General features: G+C 45.9%; 1 protein-coding gene and 2 long non-coding RNA genes across 7 annotated transcripts in view; 2 read left to right on the plus strand and 1 right to left on the minus strand.

Moving 5' to 3' along the window:
- Positions 1-24,694, plus strand: part of LOC311591625 — a 55,184-nt gene that overhangs the window by 19,922 nt on the left and 10,568 nt on the right. The gene's annotated exons all lie outside the window — the stretch shown is intronic.
- LOC311591620 lies at positions 2,501-6,528 on the plus strand. Its single transcript, XR_014777146.1, has 2 exons — positions 2,501-3,864; positions 4,070-6,528. It is a non-coding gene; the product is annotated as an uncharacterized lncRNA (long non-coding RNA).
- On the minus strand, positions 6,088-23,537 carry LOC311591578 (uncharacterized protein). Of its 5 annotated transcripts, XM_084771365.1 has the most exons (6): positions 23,473-23,522; positions 21,119-21,210; positions 16,423-16,467; positions 15,675-15,801; positions 9,457-9,552; positions 6,088-8,837 (listed from the first exon to the last, which is right to left on the minus strand). In XM_084771365.1, exons 3-6 carry the CDS (start codon positions 16,435-16,437, stop codon positions 6,889-6,891), a joined length of 2,187 nt encoding a protein of 728 aa, XP_084627491.1. In that variant the 5' UTR covers positions 16,438-16,467; positions 21,119-21,210; positions 23,473-23,522; the 3' UTR covers positions 6,088-6,888. The 5 variants fall into 5 exon arrangements, with proteins under 5 accessions (XP_084627491.1, XP_084627492.1, XP_084627494.1 ...); XM_084771366.1 differs by lacking the exon at positions 21,119-21,210 and having other exon boundaries at positions 23,473-23,537; XM_084771368.1 differs by lacking the exons at positions 21,119-21,210; positions 23,473-23,522 and adding an exon at positions 23,192-23,463.

Here is a 24,694-nt window from a genome sequence, read left to right on the forward strand (position 1 = left end):
AGAGGTTAAGACCATTGACTGCTCTTCCAAAGGTCCTGAGTTCAATTCTCACAACCACGTGGTGGTTCACAACCATCTATAATGAGATCTGGTGCCCTCTTCTGGCCTGCAGGGGTGCATGCAGGCAGAACACTGTATACACTGTATATATAACAAATAAATCTATAGAAAAAGGGTGTGGAGGCACAAGCCTGTAATCACAGCACTCTGGGAGGCAGAGGCATGAGGATCTCTGTGAGTTCGAGGCCAGCCTGGTCTACAAAGCGAGTCCAGGACAGCAGAAGCTACACAGAGAACCTCATGGGGGATAGAAGGGAGATCTGGGTAGACTACGTTTGGCTAGTTTGAAAGGTAATTGGCTCCCTAGCTCGGCAGATTCACAGTTCTGCTATCAATCCGGGCTTGTTATGCACTCTGAATCCAGATGATCCCTTAGCAAATGAAGTGGCCAGACCATGGAAGAGCTGGGAAGCCCATAGCCATGGAAATGGTGAATTCTCAGTCAAGTCTATATGCCGTGAATCGTATTTATGTCGATCAAATCATCAAGTGTACATCGCTTCTGTTCTGCAGAGATTTCCTCCTTTCGTTGTTGGCATTGAACGGACACAGTCTCACAAACACAACAGATGAAAAGCCCAGGCACCTTCATCTTTGGGGCGGACATGCACACTAGCAAAGCTCAGTCTTGTCCTGGTTCGTGTTGTAAAGCAAGTATAGGGGCTGGAAGTATGCTCCAGATGGTTTTGACGTTGGAAACCTGTCATTTTTATATTACCAATAGGGCCTAATAGTGTTTATTGTCAAGCCTATACTTAATATTATTATGGCAGTATAACCCGCTATTGATCAAGACACAGACACTTGTTATATTTTAAAATAGCCTTAGTTAACCTCGGGCAGAGCAGACATTAATCCCTTAAACTGCCTCCTGTCAGGGACCAAACGGCCCGTGGCCGACCCCCACCCATTCAGCACCTGCAGCAAACATCCTGCTTGGCCACTCACTAGGCACGCAAGGCATCCGGCTTAGCCCTGAGAAGAAAGCAATCTGATCCTGAGATAACCACAGAGACATCCTGCTTTGCCCCAACTAGGAAAACCCCTCCCCCTGCAGATGTTCCCGGGGCTCAACCCCAGAAGATTCTGTACTTTTCCATTACCCTCCTCGCTTACCCCCGCCCTCCCTAAAGCAGGTTTTAAAAAGCCTGCCCTCACCTTCAATAAACGGCTCTTGACAAGCTACTGTTTCCTTGAGCCCTGCCTCCCTCTCGCCCATTTTTTATCCACAGGTTGCGACCCTCCTCGGCCCCCCAATAACTGACCAGCTGGCCTGGTCGGCCTCCCATAATGGGACAGGGATGAGATCCCTGCCCCAATCCCACGCCATCTGCTTCTAACAGACGCCGTCTGCCTCTATCATCCATCCATTTTCCCATATACTTGCTAATGTTTTTCATCTGGGCCGTCCACGCTGGCCACGTGTTTCTCCTCCACCATCTAACCCCTGGCGGCCTTCTTCTCCTCTCACTAGTCAAGGGCAGTAGCGAGGAGGGCGGGGGGGGGGGGGGTCGTGTAGAACAGGGGTTCAGTCTGTAACTGACAGTAAACGATCAATTGTCATAACTCACTACGCCGCTTGTCGTTAAAACTACTAGTATTATTAGTCCCCATATTGGGCGCCACCTGTAGTTATGTTACCAATAGGACCTAAGAATTGTTTGTTAACTGGCCTGTAATTATTATTTTGGCAGTATAACCCGCTAGCAAGCAATCAAGACACAGACACTGTTATATTTTAAGATAGCCTTAGTTAACCTGGGGCAGGGCAGACATTAATACCGTAAACTACTTTTGATAGTAGGGCAGGTATCCCATACCTGCTACAATCCCATGCCATCTGTTGCTAATCAAGCCACCACCCATCCGTAATCCCAAATACTCGCTAATGTTCTTCATCCGGGCCAAATCCTCCACCCACGGCAACCATGTGCTTCTCCTCCACCGTCTAACCCATGGTGGCCTTCATCTCCTCTCTTCCCCTCGGCCTCTCCTCTTCTTCCCAAGATGCTCTGTCTCCAAGGCGGGGGAACATTAACCACACCGACCTCATTTTCCCTGCCCAGGCGATGGATTTTTATTAATTAGCAGCAAAATACATCAGACCTACCCCCAACAGAAAGCATTGACTCATTTCCCTGTCCCCACTGTGGTTTAAGTACCAAGCACTAAAGAATGAAGGCAGTTGTCAGGGTTAGCTGCCAGGGGAAATGGGTGTCTTTATTTTAATTTTTTAAGAACATAGTTTCATTTTTCTTATGGTCTCATTTCTTCCCCCCCCCCCCATGAGATCTGACTGCAGTGGTTAATACAGTTAACTGGTATTGTAGAATTGTGCTGTGACTTTGCTGTCAACTGTAAATTCTCTGCCCCTCCCCCACCCTTACCCATCTCCCCCCAAAAAGAAGAAGATTGAGAAAAGAAGGGAGAGAGAAAAGAAAGAAAGAAAGAAAGAAAGCTTGTGACCATTTTATATGGCTGGTGTGAAAACTTAAGTTAATCTTATGTTTTAGTGAAATACTTTTTGTTATCCAAAAGAGAAAAGAAAAATGGTCAAATTAATTTTTTAAATAAATACATAAATAAATAAAGCTGGAAGAATCACACCAATTCCAGTGAGGCATATGAAACTACTGTTCTTATTTCTTTGTTTAAAGATTTATTTATTAGGTATACAATGTTTTCCCTACATGTACACCTGTGCCGAAAGAAGGCACCAAATCTCATTATTGATGGTTGCTAGCAACTGAACTCAGAAGTCTGGAAGAGCAGCCAGTGCTCTAAACCTCTGAGCCATCTCTTCAGCTCTGAGGAGTCTTCCCCCCAACCCCCAACATTTCTGCTTACACAGTATCAGGCAAAACAACACACAAGAGCATCAGGAGACCCAGAGACCAGGAAAAGATGAACACATGGCTTTTATAAATGTGAGAGAAATTCAGTACTGAAAATGGAGCAAATTAGATTTCTATTTGACCTCATACTTATGCAAAGTTATCTGCAATGAATTAATTATTGATGACAAACCTCAAGGGGTTGGGGAGGACAAAAAAAAAATTGAAACAAAGCCCAAGCTCAGCACCAGCCACATATCCAGCAAGTTACAACCACCTGTCACCACAGCTCCATAGGGTCTGGGGACTGCCCTCTGTGCACCTGCACATATATAGACATACACTGACATAGACAGACACACATACATAATTTCCAAGTTTTGAAGCTTTCTGTAGCTTAATGTCGCCCTACTGTATAATGCAGCAAGACATATTTATGAATCTAAAAGAAAAGGTCGATAATATGTATATGAAATGCTTGCAGCTGCTTTCTACATAATCACAAAATCTGGAAATTCAAACATTTTTCAGGTCGTGAAAAAATAAACAAATGTGGTATATCCACAGAAAGGAATATTATTCAGCAAGGAAAAGGAAAGACAGGCCTAGAGAGGAAGCTTAAGTGGTAGAACATTTGCTTAATTCAGGAAACTCTGGGCTTGATGCCTAGTTGCCCTCCCCACAGAGAGACACAGACACGATGGGTAAACTAAAGAATTGCACCAAGGGAAAACCTTAGCTGCAGCAGGCCACATACAATAGGACTGCGTTTACATTTTGGAAGAGGTAAAGTATTAGAAAGAGAACAGGTCACTGGTTGCTATGGTAACAATGGGGATTACAGAAAGGCTCAGGGCAGGGGAACAGGAGCTTTTCAAACTCTTGATTGTGGTGGTTACCTGACAGCATCTTCCAAAACTCAGAATGATGTGGGGGAAAAAATCACTGCGAATAAAGTATCCATTTAAAGGTATATTTTTTTAATTTTTAAAGATTTATTTATTATTATGTATTCAGTGCTCTGCCTGCATGTACACCTGCAGGCCAGAAGAAGGCATCAGATCACATTACAGATGGCTGTGAGCCGCCATGTGGTTGCTGGGAATTGAACTCATGACCTCTGAAAGAGCAGTCAGTGCTCTTAACTGCTGAGCCATCTCTCCAGCCCATTAAAGGTATTTTAAATGCTAGAGGTTTTCTTGGTTTGTTTAACAGAATCTTTTATTGTGACTGAGTATGGTGAACCCATTTAATCTCAGCATATGGGAGGCAGAATGTTTTCTCGAGTTGCAGGACAGCGAGAGACACACTGTGAGACCCAGCCTCCCTCACGATTTTCAAGTCATCTTCTCATTTTAGGGGTGGGGTGTGTGTGTGCCATGGTGTGCATGCAGGAAGTCAGAGGACAGAGGATGGTTTAAGGCGGTCAGTTCTCTCTACTATGGCAGTCCTGGAACTTAAGTCAGGTCACCTAGCAGCAAGTACCTCTCTCTACCCACTGAGCCAAGCTCACCAGACCTGTCTGATCTTTAGAGACAAGGCCCACCTGTCGGGAGCCGTTTGTATAAGGTTTGTCCATGTGCGTTGCTCTTTGTTCCAGCGTAAGAATCACACACATTGCCGAGACCGTGGTTAAGCAAGATGTTCTGCCAAGTGCACCCTCAAGGTCTTCTTCAGACTATCAGAGAAAGCACACTGTGGCCTCAAGGCCGAGAGTCAATAGAGCTTACACTGCTTTTCCCGTGAAAATGTCGGTGTTATCTCCTGAGGGCGACCGTCTGCTTTGTTTTCCTGTGCCCGAGATGTGTATACATTGAACTGGTGAATAAAGCTGAGGTGTTGTGTGGTATTGACTGCAGGCCCTCTCGAGTCTATGCTGTGTTTCCAATGATTTCTTGCCTTGGTTTCGTATTTCTGTTCTTTTATTTCTCGGCCTCACTCCCTGGTCTGGGATCTGTTGACGTTGTCCAGAGCAGGCTCTACCAACTGGCGCCCAAACAGGGGGACTCGTATATGGCGGGGATTCAGTGAAGGACACCAGAGGAGGAAAGTGAGCTCACATAAAATAAAAAGGTAAGAATGAGGTGAAAAATCTCTTGAGAGTAAACATGGACCAAGGTAATAAGTTAGTTGCCTGCTGTTTGTACATATGCTTAAAAACATGCTTCAGACCCGAGGAACCAAGGTAAGTCAGCAACAGTTGTTTAAATTTTGAGTTTGTAGAAAGTGTTTGTCCATGGTTCCCTGAAAAGGGGAACAGTAAACTTGAAAACTTTGGGAAAGGTAGGAGTTTTGTTACAAGACCATTGTGATGCTTTTGGACCTGAGAAGGTTCCGGTAAACACTTTTACTTTGTGAGCTTTAGTCAGAGAGAGTTTAGACCCCAGGCATGAAAGAAAAAGGCTAAACCAGCATTGCGAGGGATGCCTCAATGCTCGAGAAAAGTGAAACTAGGCATTCTGCCACCCAAGCCTGGGTAAACTCAGGCCACAGAACAGTTAGCACAGGAACAGCTTGACAGTGGCCACATCACTTCTAATTCTCCATGGAATTCTCCAATTTCTGTTGTTAAAAAGAAGTCAGGAAAAGGGAGGCTATTGCAAGACCTGAGAAAAGTAAACAAGACTGTGGAGCTGCTGGGAGCTTTACAACCAGGGCTGCCCATTCCTTCTGCCACACCTCAAGATACATATAAGATTATTTTGGATTTGAAAGATTGTTTTTATATGTTTCCTCTTGGAGACTGTAAAAGATTTGCTTTCAGCGTACCTTCAACAATTTTTAAGGAGCCTATGGAAAGATATCCCTGGCTAGTGTTGCCTCAAGGCATGGCAAGTAGCCCAACTCTCTGTCAAAAATCTGTAGCCCAGGCAGCCCCTCAAACTCGAGTGACGTCCTCAGTTATATGCTGCACACTGTGTGGATGACAATCTTTTAACATCTAAAGATGGAGGCTTCCTGTGAGCTGCTTATGCTCATCTACACGATGCTTTTAAAAACCAGGCTTAATAACAGCTACTGAGAAGGTCCAACGGGCCACACCGTTTTCTTATCTGGGACATAAATTGTACCTGAAAGCAATTTTTTTTTCCTGAAAGCTATTTTACATTTTAAAAAATCAAATTAGAAAAGACAACTTGACTGCTTCGAATGGTTTTCAAAAACTCTTGGGGGATATTAATTGGCTTCGACCTTATTTAAAATTGTCCACTGGAGAGCTAAAGCCTTTATTTGATATTCTTAAAGGAGACTCCGATCCATCATCACAGGGACAATTATCCAAAGAAGGCGGGATGGTTTGGCTTGGGCTGCGTCAGCCACAGAACAATGGATTATACAATATGTTGATTATCAGAAAAACTGTTAGCATGTATTCTGGCTGCTCAGCATGCTCCTGCTGCTGTCATTTGGCAAAGAGGTCCTTTACTATGGATTCACCGGACGTTACTCATATACCGGCATATGTGTTGACATCTTATTATGAATCTGTAACTTGTTTAGTCTAAATTAACTAGAGAAAATTCTCATACTTTGGTATCGAGCCACATTTGATTAGAATCCCATTTACTAGACAACAAGTTGACTGGTTATTCCAAAATAACGATACTTGAGCTAATGCATTTGCTCAATCAATGGGCAAAAATAGATCATCATTATCCTAATAATAGGTTGATACAGTTTTTAAATATCCATTCTATAGCATTTTCAAAAATTATAAAAATGATCCTAATACCAGGAGCCCAGACACTTTTTACTGATGGATCGTCTAATGGGACGGCTGTTTATGTTATACAGGATCAAAAGTATATTTTACAAGCAAATTTGGCATCAGCTCAAGAGGTTGAATTAAGGGCAGTGGCAGCTGTATTTGATATAATTGTCAATACTTCGTTTAACTTATACACTGATAGTCAATATATAGCTCGACCCTTACAGATTTTAAAAGATTACTGATATTCAGATACAATGGTTGTTCACTCAAACACGGAGACATTTACGTACAAGCACTCGTCCTTGTTACATCACACTGATAGGGTCTCTCTCCGGTGTGTGACCTTTGGTGGGCTTGGAGTTGTGAACCTACCGTGAAGGCCTTCCCGCACTCTGCGCACTGATACGGTTTCTCTCCTGTGTGGACCCCCAGATGCACTTGGAGACTTGAGAACTGACTGAAGGCCTTGCCACACTTGTCACATTTGTATGGTTTCTCTCCTGTGTGGATTCTACAGTGAACGCTGAGATTTGAACTCCGGCTGAAGCCTTTCCCACATGTGCTACATTTGTAGGGTTTCTCTCCCGTGTGGCTTATCTGATGAGCTTTAAGGTGTGAGGCTACGCTGAAGCCTTTGCCACACTCCTCACACTTATAGGGCTTTTCTCCTGTGTGGAATCGACAATGGATTTTAAACTGCGAACTGTAGCTAAAGGTCTTACCACATGTATCACATATGTATGGATTCTCTCTTGTGTGGATTCTACAATGGACATTAAGGTTTGAACTCCGGCGGAAGCTCTTCCCACCTGGGTTAGATTTATAGGGTTTCTCTCCGGTGTGGCTCCTCTGATGGGCCAGAAGGTTCGCGGCCTGGGTGAAGGCTTTTCCACACTCCTCACACTTATAGGGTTTTTCTCCTGTATGGATTCTACAATGGACATTACGGTCCGAACTCCGGCGGAAGCTCTTCCCACATATGTTACATTTGTAGGGTTTCTCTCCGGTGTGGCCTCTCTGATGGGACAGAAGATCGGATGACTGGCTAAAGCCTTTCCCACACTCCTCACACTTGTAGGGTTTTTCTCCTGTGTGGATTCTACGATGAACGCTGAGATTTGAGCTCCAACGGAAGCTCTTCCCACATATGTTACATTTGTAGGGTTTCTCTCCGGTGTGGCCTCTCTGATGGGACAGAAGATCTGATGCCTGGCTAAAGTCTTTCCCACACTCCTCACACTTGTAGGGTTTTTCACCTGTGTGGACCCTAATGTGAGTGTTAAAATCAGAGCTACGGCTGAAGCTCTTCCCACAAGTATTACATTGATAAGGCTTCTCCCCAGTGTGGCCCCTGTGATGATCCAGAAGGTTTGGGGTCTGACAGAAGCCTTTCCCATATTCCTCACACTTACTGCGTTTTTCTCCTGTGTGGGCTCTACAATGAATGTTAACGTGTGAACTGTCGCTAAAGCCCTTGCCACATGCATCACCCTTGTATGGCTTCTCCCTTTTGTGGATTTGGTGATGCGGGTGTGGTCGTGAAAACCCAGCAAAGTCCTTCCCAGTCTCTTCACAGTTATAAGGCTTCTCTCCAGCGTGGACTCTCTGATGGACCTGGAGATGTGAGCTGTGGCTGAAGCTCTCTCCACACTCCTCACATTTATAGGGTTCCTCTCCTCTGTGACCTAACAAAACTGTCTGGCCACAGGAGCTTTTCCCAGTATCCCCACACTCCTCATATCCTTTGGGGTTTTCTCCAGTGGGGACACTCTGATGATACTGAAATAGTGGCCTTTGACTGAAAATTTTGAACAGACTCTCTGCCTTGTTCAATCCGTGTATATCGTGTATTCTCTGATGGGACTGAAGACTTGGGAACTGACAGGTGTTGTGACATTTTTCACACTTGTAGGGCTTCTCTCCTGTAATAACATGGAGACGGTGGGTGCAACTGAAATCTTTCTCACGTGCCTCTTCTTCAGGGAATTCCCTGTGGTCAACCTGAGGAAGTGAATTCTGACTGGAAACTTCACTCAGCTCCTCTTCTTCCCAGCGCATGGCATCTGGTTTCAATGGAGAGCCAGTTCCTCCGGTGTTTACCGTGCAATCCCAAGCCTTGGTTAACTCCCTTGTAACTTGTTGCCAGATTTGCGAGCAGAGAAGCTCCTCGTGTGGCAGGTACCTCAACCCTCTTTCCTGAAGAGGGTCCGTCTCCTGTAGATTCCTGTCTCCTAAAAGCATATAGAGAATTCAGAGAGAGGTGGGGCGCGTGAACGCCGTGTTGGCTAATGTTGCCGTTGTACAGCCAAGACCACAGTCTAAGGCTTCATTCACTGAACCACAGAAAGGTTGCCTTCCTGTTAGCCTGAGTGCCCTGTCACCTCACTGACACGCCCAGACGCCGAGGCCAGTGCTATGAGACCCACTTAGAGGTCTACAGAGCATCATGTATGAGTGACACTGCAGTACCTGTCCTCACCACACACATAATGAATACGAGGCTTTAAAAAATAAATGTGGAAAGTGGCTGAGGAAGACTATTGTGATCTATAGCCTCCTCACGCACGTGTGTGTGTGTATGTGTGTGTGTGTGTGTGTGTGTGTGTGTGTGTGTGTGTGTTGTGTGTGTATATGTGCACATGCATGCCCATGTATACACATCCACAAGGAACCATCCGGATGTGGAGGAATAGCATGTTGTAACTCAGCTTTGAGGGAGTCACAGAGCAAATGGAGACTGACGCTGAGGACGGACGGATTCTCGACAGTGGTACAAAGCCTCGACTGACACCCAGCCCCAAAGCCATGCTTAGGTTAAGGAGCAGGATATCGGAGTCACACTGTTCTCACCTGTAGATTCACTGCTCCACCTAGCCAAGGTCAACATCCAGAACACATCTTCTCTCTTGAGCTGGAGCAAAACATCTGGAGTCACGCTCTGATGCCCTGTGAATTAACACACCCCAGATGAGCGTGTTCTAAAAATATCAGCCTACTGTATCTTCTTCAGCTGGTCAAATCTATTCTTCCCTAAACTCATAATACAAGTCAGAGGAAGAAATATAATGTTTGAAAAGACCCAGGATATACACTCATAGATAGACTTTAGGAAAATTGTTTTGATGAACAACAATTTTCATTATCTCTTCTCCCTAGTCTCTCAAACTGTTCTTGGCAATGTCCTAGAAAGACCATCATTGGGATTTCTTTTCTGTTACATTTTCTTGTTACATTCTCAGGTCTCTCCATCCACCATGTAGGCCCCTGGGACTGAGCGTTGGGGCATCAACCTTGGCTCCAGGTGCCTTAGCTGCTGGCCTTGTCATAACCTCAAATCTATTTCATTTCATTTTAATGATATATCTTTTCAATTTTTTTCTGATGTGTACATGTAAGTGTATGTGTGTGTGTGTGTGTGTGTGTGTGTGTGTGTGTGTATGTGTACGTGAGTGCAGGTGCCCATGGAGACCAGCAGAGGGAGACAGATACCCTGAGCTGGAGTCTGTTCATTTTAAATTTAATTATACAGTATTCTTCCCCCATGTATGCCTGCACACCAGAAGAGAGCACCAGATTACACTACAGATGGTTGTGATCCACCATGTGTTTGCTGGGAATTGAACTCAGGACCTTTGGATGAACAGGCAGTGCTCTTAACCTCTGAGCCATCTCTCCAGCCCTGCAGCTGGAGTTAACAGGTATTTGTGAACAACCTGACGTGGGTGCTGGGAGCCAAACTCTGGTCCTCTACAAGAGCAAAGAAAGCATTAACTGATGGGCTATCTCTCCAGCTGCCTCAACATATTTCAGCATCAGTAGGCATCGCTCAGCAGGCGCCACCAGGTGGAGGGAGTGAGATTATAATTTGAGGAAGATGAAAACACACTAATGTAAGGACCAAACTAATGCCATGTTCTGTATGTTCTATAAGTTATGTCATGGCCTGTATGTTATGTCAGAACTTGTCCTCTATGTGACCCTTACTTCTTCCCCCATTCCAGGAATAACCACGTATTGCATGCCAGCAGTCTCTAGAAACTCATACCTGGGCAATTAGATATAATGAGCACCAAATGTTCCTCTGAGGAAAAAAAAAAATTCCCAGTGTGATTTAGTATCCACTCAACCCACCTAATGGTCAGTCTTGTGAAACGCCAAGGTTTAGAAATCCCCACTTGCAGTTTTTCCCTTTATAAACCTATTATGCTTGAAGCTCTGTACCAGTCTCCCATCCTGAGGCGTCGGGAAGGCTTGTGGTCCAAGCTTGAGCCCATAATAAAGGACTCTGTGTGTATTGCATCGGTATCGAGTCCTGGTGGTCTTTTGGGGGGGAATCTCATGATCTGGGCACAACATCTGGGGGCTCGCTGGGAATCCCCCAAACCCTCAGGACACTGAACTGGCCGGTCCTACACTGGCTGATAAGTATACTATCTATGTCTGTGCTGTGGCTCTGTCTGCTACTTTTGTTTTCAGGTGCCCTGGGACCTCTGTATCTATGACAGCAAGGAGTGACAGGCGCTGGATAGTCATGGCTGCAGGAGCCTGGAAGATGTTCCAGATCCTGTCGGGGGGACTCTGGTCCCCATCAGGAGGACTTAAAGCCTGACATAAGGGGGAGCTCTGATCCCCATCAGGACTTAGAGCCTCACATCTGTTTGTTACCGGATACGGCCACTGAGTGCTCTCCTGGGCAGCCGAGCTGGTACTTTTGTTTTCTCTTACATAGGCAAGCCGAACATGTTTGTCTGTATTTCTGACAACTGTTTTGTGTATAGTGTTGATTGAGACATTGACTGATGGGAGGATGGGACAGACAATCTCAAGTTTGTTAGGGAGACAAGCAGGTCGCTCCCGCAGCATGGCGAGATGCCAACGTCTCACTTCCTGTGTGCACCAGGAAGTCTGATTTGTGGGTTTTTTTTTTCTTCTTCTTTTTTGTCTTTGTGTGACTCTTGTGACTAAGAATCTTTTGTAGGACACCCAGACCAGGTCTGGTTTTCTGATTTAGTCAGAGCCTGGTCACAGGGTAGGCTGTTTCTGGTTTGGTTTCTCCCAGAACGTGACAGAGCCCGCTGGCTCTCAGGCCAGTCGGCTTTTCTGAATTTTGGTTCTTTTCTCTCACCATACCGGAACATCTCTGTTTGTGTGGTCCTTTTGTGTTTCTGTCTGCTTGCAACCGTCTCAGTTCTAGATTTCGGCCAGGTCTCGGGTGCTATGCTGGCCAGCGCTTTCCACTACCTGCTGAAAGCATGGTGGCTGGAGCCTGGCGCCTCCCACTTTCTGTGTGAACACTCAGCCGCTGCTGAGTCCTGGGTGGAGGGGCCTGTCCCAAGCACGGAAGGCCCTCCAAGGACCCCCATAGTGAAGATGGGGGCTACTGAGTCCTTGCTGGTAGGAAACACCTGAACACTCATCCAGCAGTGGTAACCCTCCTCCCCACCTGCTTCTGCTCTCTATGCCTTGAGTGTGCAGCGGTTGGGGAGGGGTGGAAGCAGATTTTCTAACATCTGCCCACTCCCCTCCTTGTCTTTTAAAATGTCCCACCAATTCCACTGAACAAGCACCAGGAGGACGTAGGAACCGCAGAACTTTTGGGCAGCTGCTGTTTGGCCTTGGTGAAAGCTTTTCCCACCTGCAGTCTGGTCACAAGCCCGCCCCACGCCCCCCAAGCGTCTTACATGGTCACCTGATCCAGGGCACCACTGGAAAGCCCCCGCCCCTGCCTGTACCAGTTGGGTTCAACAGGTGACAAGGTATTTTTCCCTTGAAATTCCAGCTACAGGAAGTAAAAAAAAAAAAAAGTTTTGTCTGTCCATCCTAAATGTATTACTGTATGTGGCCACTATATGTTTGATTTAACTTGTTTTATTTAAATGTATAAATTTGTGTTCTGTACACCTTGGTTATAAACGTAACAAAAAGACCAACTTAAACTTGTAATTTAGACTTGGGACCATTCTAAGCAGTGATCTAAAGGTAGATACTTTTAAACTAAGGATTTTATATAACTCTTGTCCTGTATTTAAAACTAGACTTATAAAAGATAGGATTTAAAACAATGTTTCTTTAATAAGGTATTAAAGCTATACCTCCAGCCTATATAGCTTAAGATTATACTGTGAATAGTTAACTAAGGATTTATCATTTGCTTATTGGGTATGATGTTTAAATTTTAAGTTCAAACTCTGGTTTAGAACATGTATGTGTGCATATGTGTTTGTAACACAGATATGTTAAATAGCAACCATGTGGACTACATGCTGCCATTTGACTCAACCATCTTGAGACAGCCACGTGGCATAAGGCAACAACTTTACAGCCTTTTGGTCCTAATGAGCTCTCTGCTTGTTATAAAGGTTGATTCAGATGAACAGACTGCTGCATTACAGATGTTGGAAATGGGTAATTCTAAAATTACTTTTAAGTTGGGATATTAATTTTAGAGATATTCAATTGTTTACGCTGTTAAAATGTGGGGTTTGTCTTCTAAATGTATGGTTATTATGCTCCACCTTCATTCTCAAAAAGGTAAAAATCACTGCCTTAGGAAGACGTTTCGCCTTAATTTCTGAATATGGCTATGTTTTTAAATTGTCTGCCACGGCCTCTATCAACATGTGGCTGGTTGCCAGGTTGATTCTGTGATAAAAGTGTGGGGCCCTGTGGCCATAGTCTCTCCACCATCTTGGGTAAGGGCAGTCACATGACTAGCAGCCATTTTGGTTGTGGTAGACTCGAGCCTCTGTATTGAATGCTGTGAATAATATTCAGTTGCCCCACTTAGCACCAAGGGCAACCTCTGTCCTTTGATCTGGGTTTGCTGTTCAGACTTAATGGTGAAATGTGTTGGAACCAGCAAGATTGCCAGTCCATCAGTGGACTGTATCTATTGTTGCTTTGATATTAATTTAAAAAGATACTTATGCAGTTTATTGTCACCTATCTCAGGGAATCAGTTGCCTGATAGTTAGTGAAACAATTCTAAGAGAATGATGCTCCATTCCCAAGGTGGGCTGGATGGTTTTTGGTTCTTGAAATCTTTGTATATTTGTATATTGAAACAAAATTGACATTATATTTTGATTACAGCATACTATGTGTATCAACTCTTTTAAGGCATTGTGTCTATGTAATTCTTAAAAATGCTATGTGCAGTTCCAGTCCTTTTAAAAGCGATCACAAACTGTTGAGGATAATTAAAGCTTATGGTTTTGTTAGGTACTAGTTCAGTAAATCGCGGGTGTTTTCTAAATTAATCAGCCAATATATAGCTAGAAACAAGCAACTCTGACATACTAAAACTAGACAGATGTGGTCCTCTAACACTTATCTGCAGATTATAGATTATAACATTCTGTTTCATGTTTGTAAGATGTAGTTTAGAGCAGATAGCTAAAGGCAGACAAGGATTGAGCACAGATATGCTGGCCCTCAAGCTTGTCAGAGATCTGCTGAATATGGCATTAAATACCTTTAAATTAATCAGGACAGAGAACCCTGCATCCTTGCAGTACCTCTCCAAGATCTCTCAAAAGATTTGGCATGGCAGATGGCTTCAACCTTGGACCACGGGATGCTGACCTGAGCTAAATTGCTCCCAACATCTCACCCTCTGCTAGGGACCAGTGTGAAATGTCGACAAACTGGACACCCAGAAACTGACTGTCTCACATTGCTGAAAACGAGGTGAGATCGATCTCTTCCGCGTTCTCCTTCCACAGAAACAGCCTCCCATCTTCAGTGCCTCTGTGCCTGACGGCCAGACTGTCTCTGCCCATGGTGCCACGTTACCACAGGAGACAACTGGGCCAACTGTCTGGGTACCAGGATATGGGTAGTCATCTCTGTCATATTGATTGATACATAAATTCATCTAGGTTACAATTCATCCTTCTCAGGTCTCTGATTTCATTGATGGCTGAGCTAATGGTAGCTTGACAGGTAGAGGACAATTAGTTCCACTGTTCGTACATTAGTCAGTTCATTCACTAGTTAAAACTACTAGGTACTAGGTCTCTTCTCTTATTTAAAAAGACAAACAGACTTGCCTTGCTCACAGGCTCCCTGTCTCTTCAACTGGATTAGCTAAACAATGTTTTTGGTAAGTGCCACATTAGCTTAACTTTGACTAGCTTTTCAGCATTTCTAGGCCCTGCTAACAGCGCCCCTAATGTCTGCAGAATGAAGTTACAGAAGAGAATGACCTCGCCCATTTTTCCACTTTATATGCAGAAATGCTAAGTCGAAGGCAACTCTCTGGCACGAGGGACAAATGGCTACAAGAAAATAGGCTCTTAGTTCTGCTTAAACCAGTCATGCCTTGTGCCCTCCTTATAGCCAGCAAAGATTGGGTACCATCCAGTCATGAGGGCACAGTCCCTGGCCTACAACAGGCCGACTCACAGGAATAAGTTTCACAGTGACCCATGATTGTGCCTTCAATGAACCAGTCAGAGGTGAATGCAAGGATCAAACCAACGCCATGTTCTGTATGTTCTGTAACTAAGGTCATGGTCTATTATATGTTCTGTGAGAACTTGTCCTGGAGGTGGCCCTTCTTCCTGCATTCCAGGAATGACAATGTAATGACACATAAAGTGCACTTGCCAGCTGTCTCCAGAAACTTGTACCTGGGCAAGTAGATATAATTAGCATCCAAAGTTCCTCTGAGGAGAAAGTTTCCCCTTGTGATTTAGTCTCCACTCAACCAGCCTAAAGGTCAGTATTCCTGTGACTCACAAACCAATTATGAAACGCCAAGGTTTGGAAACACCTGCATGTGGATTTTCCCTTTGTAAACCCATTATGCTTGAATCTCTGTAGAAATCTACTATCCTGCGGTGTCAGGAAGGCTTATGGTCCAAGCTCAAGCCCGTATTAAAAGACCCTGTGTGTATTGCATCAGTATCGAGTCCTGGGGGTCTTTTGAGGATCTTGTGATCTGGGCACAACACTGCCATGCTTTAATTTTCACTTCATTTATCAAATTAGGACGAGTTCAACATTGTATCACATGGTGACTAGAAAACTAGAAACCACTAGCTTCAACACATGTCTGCTCTCACCCACTGACAGAAGGTTCCTGAAGGTCTCCAGCATCACGTCATGGTACAGCTTCCTCTGGGCAGCATCCAGCAGCCCCAGCTCCTCCTTGCTGAAGACCACGGCCACGTCCCTGAACGTCACTGCCTCCTGTGACAGGAAACACTCAGCTTTAACTTTGGTCTTCTGCAAGACCGATAGCTCTGAGGAAAGTGGGAAAGATGGGTAGAAAGCAACTCCTGAGCTAAGAACCCACAGTCCTTGTTTCTACACTTTTAACCCATTTTTTACTATTGCTCTTTTTACATTTCAGTTACTTCTCAGTTGTAGGGGGCTGTGTGGTGCACCTTGGGTGTTCATGATTATCTCTAGCCTCTGTACAATAAGCTGGGAACTGAGCCTGGATCCCCCTGCAAGAGCAGCCAGTGCTGCCAGCCGCTGAGCTGCCTCTCCAGCTCCACACAGCAGGTTCTCGATGCCTGCTGCTCCCCTCGGGTCTTCCTCAGAGAAAGAAGCAAGATGTCAGGATCCTTGCAAATTTACACGACACTCTGAAACTTAGAAAAAGCTCAACCTATCCAGGGGTGGTGGTGCACGCCTTTAACCCCAACACTGGGAAGGCAAGAGGCAGACAAACACCTGTGAATTCATGGTCAGCTTCGTCTCCAGAGTGAGTTCCAGGCCAGCCAGGAACTGTCTCAAAACAAAATGGAACAAAAAAAAAACAAAAAACAAAAACAAAAACAAATGAAAAAAAGCTCAACATCTCACCTTGCCCCCGGTCATCCTGCCGTCTTCCTAGGGAACAGCTGCGTCCTGGGGAGACAGAATGAGGGAGAGGAGACAGCAAGTGAGAGTCTGCTCAGCGGAGTCGCCGGCCCACGTGGCTAATGCTGTGAACAAGGTTAAGCCGTGCAGTCCACTCTTGGTGTGGCTTTACGACGAGCATGGGCTGGATTCCAGTCACAAGTCACTCCGTCTACTCAGGACCCCGGAAATGACACCCATGCCAACCACAGGCACCTCACTCACGACACGTGGTCTCCTGTGGGTCTCAGGACTCCTGTTCTGTTCTAGGGATAGGCGGAGCACAGAGTACCCAGGCGAGGACAGTCCTGTGTGCACCCAGAAGCTAGGAGGGACAGCGCCGTCACTCTTCACCTGGGTGACACTGAGCATGACTGGGTGACCTCTGTGTGTCAATTCTGTCTCCATCTTTTCCGTGTGCCGTGTATTTGGGGACAGTGTTTCAGCGTTTAGCCGAGGCTCATCTACAACTTGATTTGTAACCAGGATGGCCTCGAACCTTTGGTCCTCCCTGCCTGGGCCTCCAAGTGTCATGTCCCAATTCTTTCATCCAGGAAATGGGGATATTTAACAACGAGAGAACTAATGTCGCAGGCTGTTCTAAAAATTGCATTCTGCAGGAAAAATGCTTGAGGAATACTTTCGCTGAACCTGTTCCCGCAGTTGCTACAAAGCAGGTAACAATCAGTGACAAAACCAGTCCTCTTTAAAAAAAAAAAAAATTTAAGGTTATTTATTTACATACTTTACACAGAGGGGTGTTTTGCCTGCGTATACATCTGCACACCAGTAGAGGGCATCGGATCCCATGGAGCTAGAGTTACAGACTGATGTGAGCCGCCATGTGGGTGCTGGGAATTAAACTCAGGACCCCTGGAAGAGCAGCGGAGCTCTTAACCATTGAGCCATCTGCCCAGGCCCCTCATAAGTGGCTTTCATCACTGAAGCACTAGACATGCTTTGCTCTGCACATGGGAATCATTGCCAACGGCTGAATTCCTTTCTGCTCTCAGCCACATTAAGGCCATGCCTTTAAATAACAGTCAGCTGTTTCTCTAGTTCTGTTCCCAGCCCCCGCATGCAGGCTCATAAATGTTGGGGCTAATCTAGACCTACCATGTACTCAGATGTTAATTGCCTGCCCCCTCCCCCAACTTTATCCTTTACCCCCCACACACACATTATCCCTGACTGGCCATTAAAGTGCTGACACTGCAGGAGCGTGTGTGTGTGTGTGTGTGTGTGTGTGTGTGTGTGTGTGTGTGTGTGTGTTTGTGTGGAGGGTTGGGGGTATGTAGTGGGGGGAGAGGCAGGGGGAGGGGTGCTGGAGCGAAGGTTCTAGGGCTTGAGAGTAGGAGCAGGAGGAGGATGGAGAGAAGAAATGCAAGAGGCAGGAAAAAGGATGGATTCTAGGTTAAGATGACAACTGCAAGGATTGGGGACTTTGGATGGGTGGAAGTTAATTGGTCGTGGGGTAGCAGATTAGATTATGGGCAGCTCTGTGTTTAGCTGTGGAAAACAGCACGGTCGCCACGTGTGGTTATTTAAGGAAAATTGCTGATATAGAAATAACTAAGCTTCATTAATAATATGAATAGAACGTTAGCTATTAATATTCATGAACACACAGTTGTATGAAATTACAGTTCCAGGGGATTTGATGGCCACATCTGACAGCCTTGGGCGCTGCACACATACGGTGCCACATACATACACGGAGGCCAAAGTCATACACATACGATGATGATGATGATGATGATGATGATGACATCAGTGACTCACAAAGGGGGCCGGAGCAGCATATAAACATGCACACAGTTCCGCACACATACCTGGCAAGAAAATTATTGTTAGGCCAGTTGTGTGATGTTGTTCCTAACTCCTAAACCACTGTGTGCAGCCTCGGCTATTTAAAAAAAAAAAAAAAAAAAGCAGAAACAGGACTGACTCTAGCATGAACTCTGGTGCCCCCTACTGGACCACTTCCCCTTGGTGGGGAGGCCTGGTGGCACTCAGAGGAAGGAGAAGCAGGCTACCAGGAAGAGACCTGATAGGCTGTGGTCATATGGTGGGGGAGGAGGTCCCCTTCTGTCACTGGCTTAGGGGAGGGGAAGAGGATGAAAGAGGGAGGGAGGGGGAAATGGGAAGATACAAGTGAGAGGATAACAATTACAATATAATCTGAATAAATTGTTTAAATTTTTTAAAATATTTTTTAAAAGTGGGGGGGGGAGTGCTAGAGAGATGGCTCAGAGGTTAAGAACACTAACTGCTCCTCCGGAGGTCCTGAGTTTGAAAGACCCCATTTCTAAATGTTGTTTAGTCAAATAGTTTAAGGCCTGTGTAATGCTATTTTGCAGGGCTTGTACAATGGTTAACAGGCCCAGTTAGACTGGAAAAATACCACCCATGTCACAAGGTTCATGGTCACCCACCATTTCACAAAGCCTGCACAAACAGTTCAGGGAAACTGTTATTAATGGTCACCCACCATTTCACAAGGCCTGTACAAAACAGGATATATGATCTATGAGTAAGCTACTGGTAAAAAAATAGCCCACCATTTCCTGATTCCAAAGCCAAATCTAGCCGCACTAAATTAGCCAATCAAAACCCTATAAATATGCCTCTCGCCTCTGTAACCCTGCTTCCTGCTTTTCACCCTACAAAAGGGTCTCCCCCCCTTCACTCAGCGCGCCAGTCATCTGATAGACTGTGTCGCCCGGGTACCCGTGTAATCAATAAAGCCTCTTGCGTTTGCAACCGGACTTTGGTTTCGCTGGTTCTTGGGGAGGGTCTCCCTGACGAAGGACACTCCGTGAGGAGGGTCTTTCAAGTTCAATTCCCAACAACCACATGGTGGCTGACAACCATCTGTAATGAGATCTGGCGCCCTCTTCTGGCCTGCAGGTGTACATGCAGGCAGAGCACTATATATATATATATAATAAATAAATAATTTTTTTTTAAAGGGCAGAAACAGCTTGTCATTCCCAGCATTATCATGCGTGCTAACAGACATGTGTGTGTGGCACCTGTAGGTATTTAGGAGAGTTCTCAAAAAACAAAGACAACCGTAGGAGAGATAAACATGTTTTTGTGTTGATCCCACATGTGGGATGGGGAACAGACTAGTGAAAGGGCAGGATGTTTATCCCCTTAGAAGTCGAACCACTTGGTGGAGGAGCTTGGATATTGCCAGCTGAAAACACCCTAGTAGAGATTCTGAGAGGACACACCACACACACACACACACACACACACACACACACACACACACACACACGAGCCCAAAACAAGAGGCTAGAGAGAGAGGACTCGGGATTGTTTTGGCTGTTCATCAACACTGTGAGAGATGCTTCTAGAGAGAACTGCTCCAGGGAAAGCCCCAAGGCTTTGGGCTCTGACTGAGGCTTTGGACCTTAGCTGCTGGTTCCGGCAGCCACCTTGGCTGAATTGCGGGTTTGCCGAGGTCCTGCTGACTATGCCAGGAAGATCGTTCCTCCTCGGAAGGTTTCATTATTTTGTCCTTTAATCTCCTTTTCCTATTGTTTGGGTTAGTCGGGTTGTAAGTGAGGTAACGCTCTGTCAGTGAGTTCATAATACAGGATAATTGTTAAGAAAATTGTGGGAAAGACTGTAAGCTTTGTCACAGGTAAAAGCAGTCTCGGCGGGCTTTACCCTTGGGGTACCCCATGAATACCTTGTGATAGACTGGGTGGGGCCATCCTGAACCTGGAATTCAGGAAGCAGACCTGGGGACTCCACCTGGACTATTGTTTTTCTAATCGACCCTCAATGGGAGAAGGAGACCGCCCTTCGCACGTGACACAGGCAGACAGAGAGGAGAGAACAACAGGTTGAGACCGGGCCTGAGCGCACGTGGATCAGCAAACAGGCTGGTCCGGCACGCAGGCCAGAGACACCTAAGGACCCGTCCCGTGGAACGGATACCGGAAGGTTCACTCTTCTGTCCCTTTAACCTTTTTTCCTTCTTGTGTAAGCTAGTTGGGTTGTATAATAAAAGTTTAATTGTTAAGAAACAGAGACAGAGACAGAAAATTGAGCCAGCAGACGACAGGTGCTGTACCCATGAACACAAGAGGCTGGAGGCAGGCCGGATCCCTGATCCCAGCTCTCGCACCACAAGCTTTTGCAGACAAAAACAGACCAATGAGAGTCATGGTGGGACACATATGGACTGGCTCAGATTTGGGCACAGGAGATGGTGGTTTAGAAGGTGAGAGAACTCTGAGGGAGCTGAGTGATGGCTCAGCACAGGGCACTCACTGCTGCGAGGGGAGAGGGGGGTGGGGGTGGGGGCGGTCTGACTGAGATGGCCCCAAAAGGTTTGTTATGAGGAGGCGTGGCTTACTGGAGGAAGTGAGTCAGTAGAGAAGGGCACTGAGGTTTCAAATGCCACAGCCACGCCCACTTAGCTCTCTGCTTCCTGCTGTGGCTCTCTAGGCAGCTACTGCAGCACCATGCCTGCCTGCCTGCCTGCCTACACTTAGCCAATATCAATTTTTGAAGACTCTAGTGTGGACGGTCTCTACAGCTGGCCTAGCCTAAGGGAGATCACCCTGTTCGGTGGTCTAACCCAGGCCAAAGCACTGTGTTCTGGCTGGTTGTTGGATAGCTCCCTGAACCCCACACTTACTCATTGGCTAACTCCGCCTTGCAAGGCCATTGCTGGTCAGTCTGAAAAGACGACGACGACGATGGGGTCCCTGAGACAGAGGCCCCTGCAACCTAACAGGAAAGAGGAAATGAAAATGCACACAAAGAAACAAGACTCACACATTAGTGACAGGTGCAATTACAGAAGAGCAAAGAAAGCCAACCATTTTTCTAACGTCACTTTTTTGTTTTGATTTGAGACGGGTATCACTATGTAAGGTAGCCTGGACTACAAAGAGAGTTTGAGGACAGCCTGGGCTAAACAAGACTCAGTCACACACACACACACACACACACACACACACACACACACAGAGAGAGAGAGAGAGATTATTAAGCCTTCTACTCTGTGGTGCTTTTCAATGGCAGCCCTAACAAATGAATAGAAAAGTTCCAAAGTTCCAAGGCTACACAGAGAAACCCTGTCTTGGGGGAGGGGGACAGGGGAGGAAAGAAAGAAAGAAAAGTTCCTGTTGGTCTTCATATATAGACACAATTAATTTCAAGTCATGTTACTAAATATCCTGAACAGGAAGTTCCCTGAAGCTCGCTGACCAGCGAGTCTTACAGAATGGGCAAGCATCAGATTCAGGAGTTTGTCTCAGACGATATAGCAGAGAGAGCCTACACACACACACACACACACACACACACACACACACATGTACCACCAACTCTACACACATTCTCACACACACACCACACACCAACGCACCACCTCCACACACACACATATGCACCACCCCTACACACAAACACACACATACACACAGAGAACACTCACACATGGAAACACACACATGTACCACCTCTACACACATTCTCTCTCTTATACACACACACACAAACACACACACACACACGTTAACACAACTCAAGGGGAAAAACATGTTGGGAGAGAAAGGCAAGAAGACTTTCAAAAATGAGACAGAGTAAGAGAGCAACTGCCACGTAGGAGTTCAGTTTGCTCTATTTTAGAGGGGAAATTTCCACAGTGAAAAACGAAAGCTGAAAATGCGAATGCTGTGATAACAAGTTCTGAGACCCTCTCCTGTGAATGGCACACTCTTCCTTTTCAAAACAAGCCAGGGGGCTATAGGGCTGCCTCCTACAGAGGACCCAGGTTTGGTTCCCAGCACCCACATGGCAGCTCAAAATGATCCCTAACACCAGCTCCAGGGGACCCCATGGCCTCTTCTGGACTCTTCAGGGACCAAGCATGCACATGGTGCACAGACACACGTGCAAGTAAAGCACTCCCACACATACATCCCAGAATAAAAAACACAAAAGGGGTCAGAGAGGGGCTGGGGGACATGGCTCAGCAGTTAAGAGCACATGCAGGGTGTGAGTTTAGTCCCCAGCACCCACACTAGGAGGCTCACAACCATCTGTAACTCCAGCTCAAAGGTTCCAACACCTGTGGCCTCTGTGGACACCTGCTCTCCACTGACCGACGCGCGCACATGCCTGTGTGTGTGTGTGTGTGTGTGTCGTCTGTCTGTGCATGGGTGAGCGTGGGTATATACGCACATACCCATAATTTAAAAAATAAATATAAACTTTTGAAACAATTAAACTAAACAATGAAAAGAAAGAGTCAGAAAAAGCACACAGCAAAATCTCAGTTCTGAGGTGTCGACTGCAGGAAGACCCTAGTGGGTTCTGGAGCAGCCAGGGCTACAAACTGAGATCCTGTCTCAAATAGATAGATAAAAATGTAAAGAAAAAGCTACAATATTCTCTGATACAAAGAGCTATATCTACGTATAGGGTGACAGATATTCGTGGTCACACGAACACAGCATGTACCAAGAACTGTACAAACATATAGTATGTGTGGACCCAAGAATACCTACCATCTACAACACACATGTAAACAGTACTATATATATAATATTACATATACAATATATATTACTCGATGTGTGTGTGCACGGGCTCATGCATGTTACGTGTTCTCTATAACTGATTCTAAAACCAAGTGTATGTTATAGGTCCTCCTAATATTCCTATTTGCACGAGGAGAAAGTAAGCACAGAAAGATTCTTACTCAGTAACAGGGTGTAAGAAAGGTGAGGGGAGGTGGACTGGGCATCACGATCCCGCAAACGCTGCCAAGTCCAGGTTTTTCTTCCTTGGGCCGAACACTGAGAATTGCTAAACTTTCTCCTACATCGGAAGGCAGAGGCCTCCTGTGTGCCGCAACATCAGCATCAAAGGCTCATTTCAAGGACCCGAAAGAGGTCCTCCCGCATCCTTTAACCCAGTCACTGACGTCAAGAGAGGTGAAGAGAGGCCCTGAGATCCTCAAGCCCACCTTTACCTACTCACCTCCTCGCGAGAACGCAGTCGCAGGACTCCAACAGCCGCCTGAAAAAGGCCCGGAAACGCCAAGCTCCGGAACTACAACTCCCAGGATTCCGAGAGGCAGAAGCCCGGGGCAACTGAAGTTTCTGCGCACGCGCACAGTGCCTGAGTAGAGTTTCCCCGCCCTCCTGGGATTCATTGTTTTTGTTTTGTTTTGTTTTGTTTTTTAGCTTTCAAACAGCCGAAATCCCACTAAACACGCGGATTATACTTTAGTTCCCCCCGGGGAGCTTTCCCATGGAAGTTCTCCGACCACAGAAAGCGTCGGGAATCCTCTGTAAGGCTCCTTCCCTGCCAGCCTACAAGTTTCCTTTGAATTAACAGGTGGAAGCTGGCCATGGTGGGCATGTCAATACTCAGGAGGCTGAGGCAAGAGGTCTGCGTGGGTTACTGCCTTAGTTTCTGTTCTATTTCTGTGAAGTGAAGAGACACCATGACCAAGGCGGCTCTTACGGGAGAAAGCATTTAATTGGGGGCTTGCTTACAGTTCTAGAGGGTTCTATGAGCATCATGCCGAGAGGCACGTCTTGAAAGGGCTTCTGAAACCTCGAAGAAGCCTACCCTCAGTGCCACACTTCCTCCAACAAGGCCACACTGTCGCTAACAATTGAAAATCCCAGATCGTTCTATTTTTACCAATAAAGACTCAGGAGTCAGATGCTGTAGTGAAAAACCCTCCAACTCAGAGAGGCAGAGGAAGCACCCAGCTGACCTTCCTACTCAGCTCACGTCCTGAGGGAAAAAGCCCAAAAGGCTCACTTGCCCAGGAAGAAAAAGCCAAAAATAAACAAAACAAAAACAAAAACTCAAGGCCAAAGGCTTGCTAACTCAAAGCCCAAAAATCCAAAGGCCGAGGAGCTGAGAAGCTCAAGAGCAAGAAAGCTAAGAGCCAAAGAGCTAAAAGCTACCCCTCAACTCCAAGTCCCTCCTGGCCTTAATCCCTGTCTTCTGGTTTCTTGCTCTGCCTCCTTGACCTAGGGTTGATTTTATTAAATCCTGTGTACAGAAAGCTCTTGGATTAAAGGTTGTTAGGGCTCAACCACTCCAAACAAAAGACAAGTTTTTACAGCTCACAATCTCAGGGATCAAAGGGAGGTTTGTTGGTTTGGTTTGGTTTGTTTTTCAAGACAGGGTTTCTCTGTGTAACAGCCCTGACTGTCCTGCACTCACTCTGTAGACCAGGCTG

This window comes from Acomys minous (assembly GCF_964271855.1).
Source record: "Acomys minous genome assembly, chromosome: 20".
Classification (NCBI taxonomy): Eukaryota; Metazoa; Chordata; class Mammalia; order Rodentia; family Muridae; genus Acomys; species Acomys minous.

Excerpts from the sequence above, each read along its gene's own strand:
- LOC311591578 (XM_084771366.1), bottom strand. Across the intron at positions 9,553-15,674 it reads CAGGAACCTTCTGTCAGTGG|GGCATCAGAGCGTGACTCCA; the intron begins GTGAGAGCAGAC and ends GTTAATTCACAG. Across the intron at positions 8,838-9,456 it reads GTGGAGCAGTGAATCTACAG|GAGACAGGAATCTACAGGAG; the intron begins GTGAGAACAGTG and ends ATATGCTTTTAG.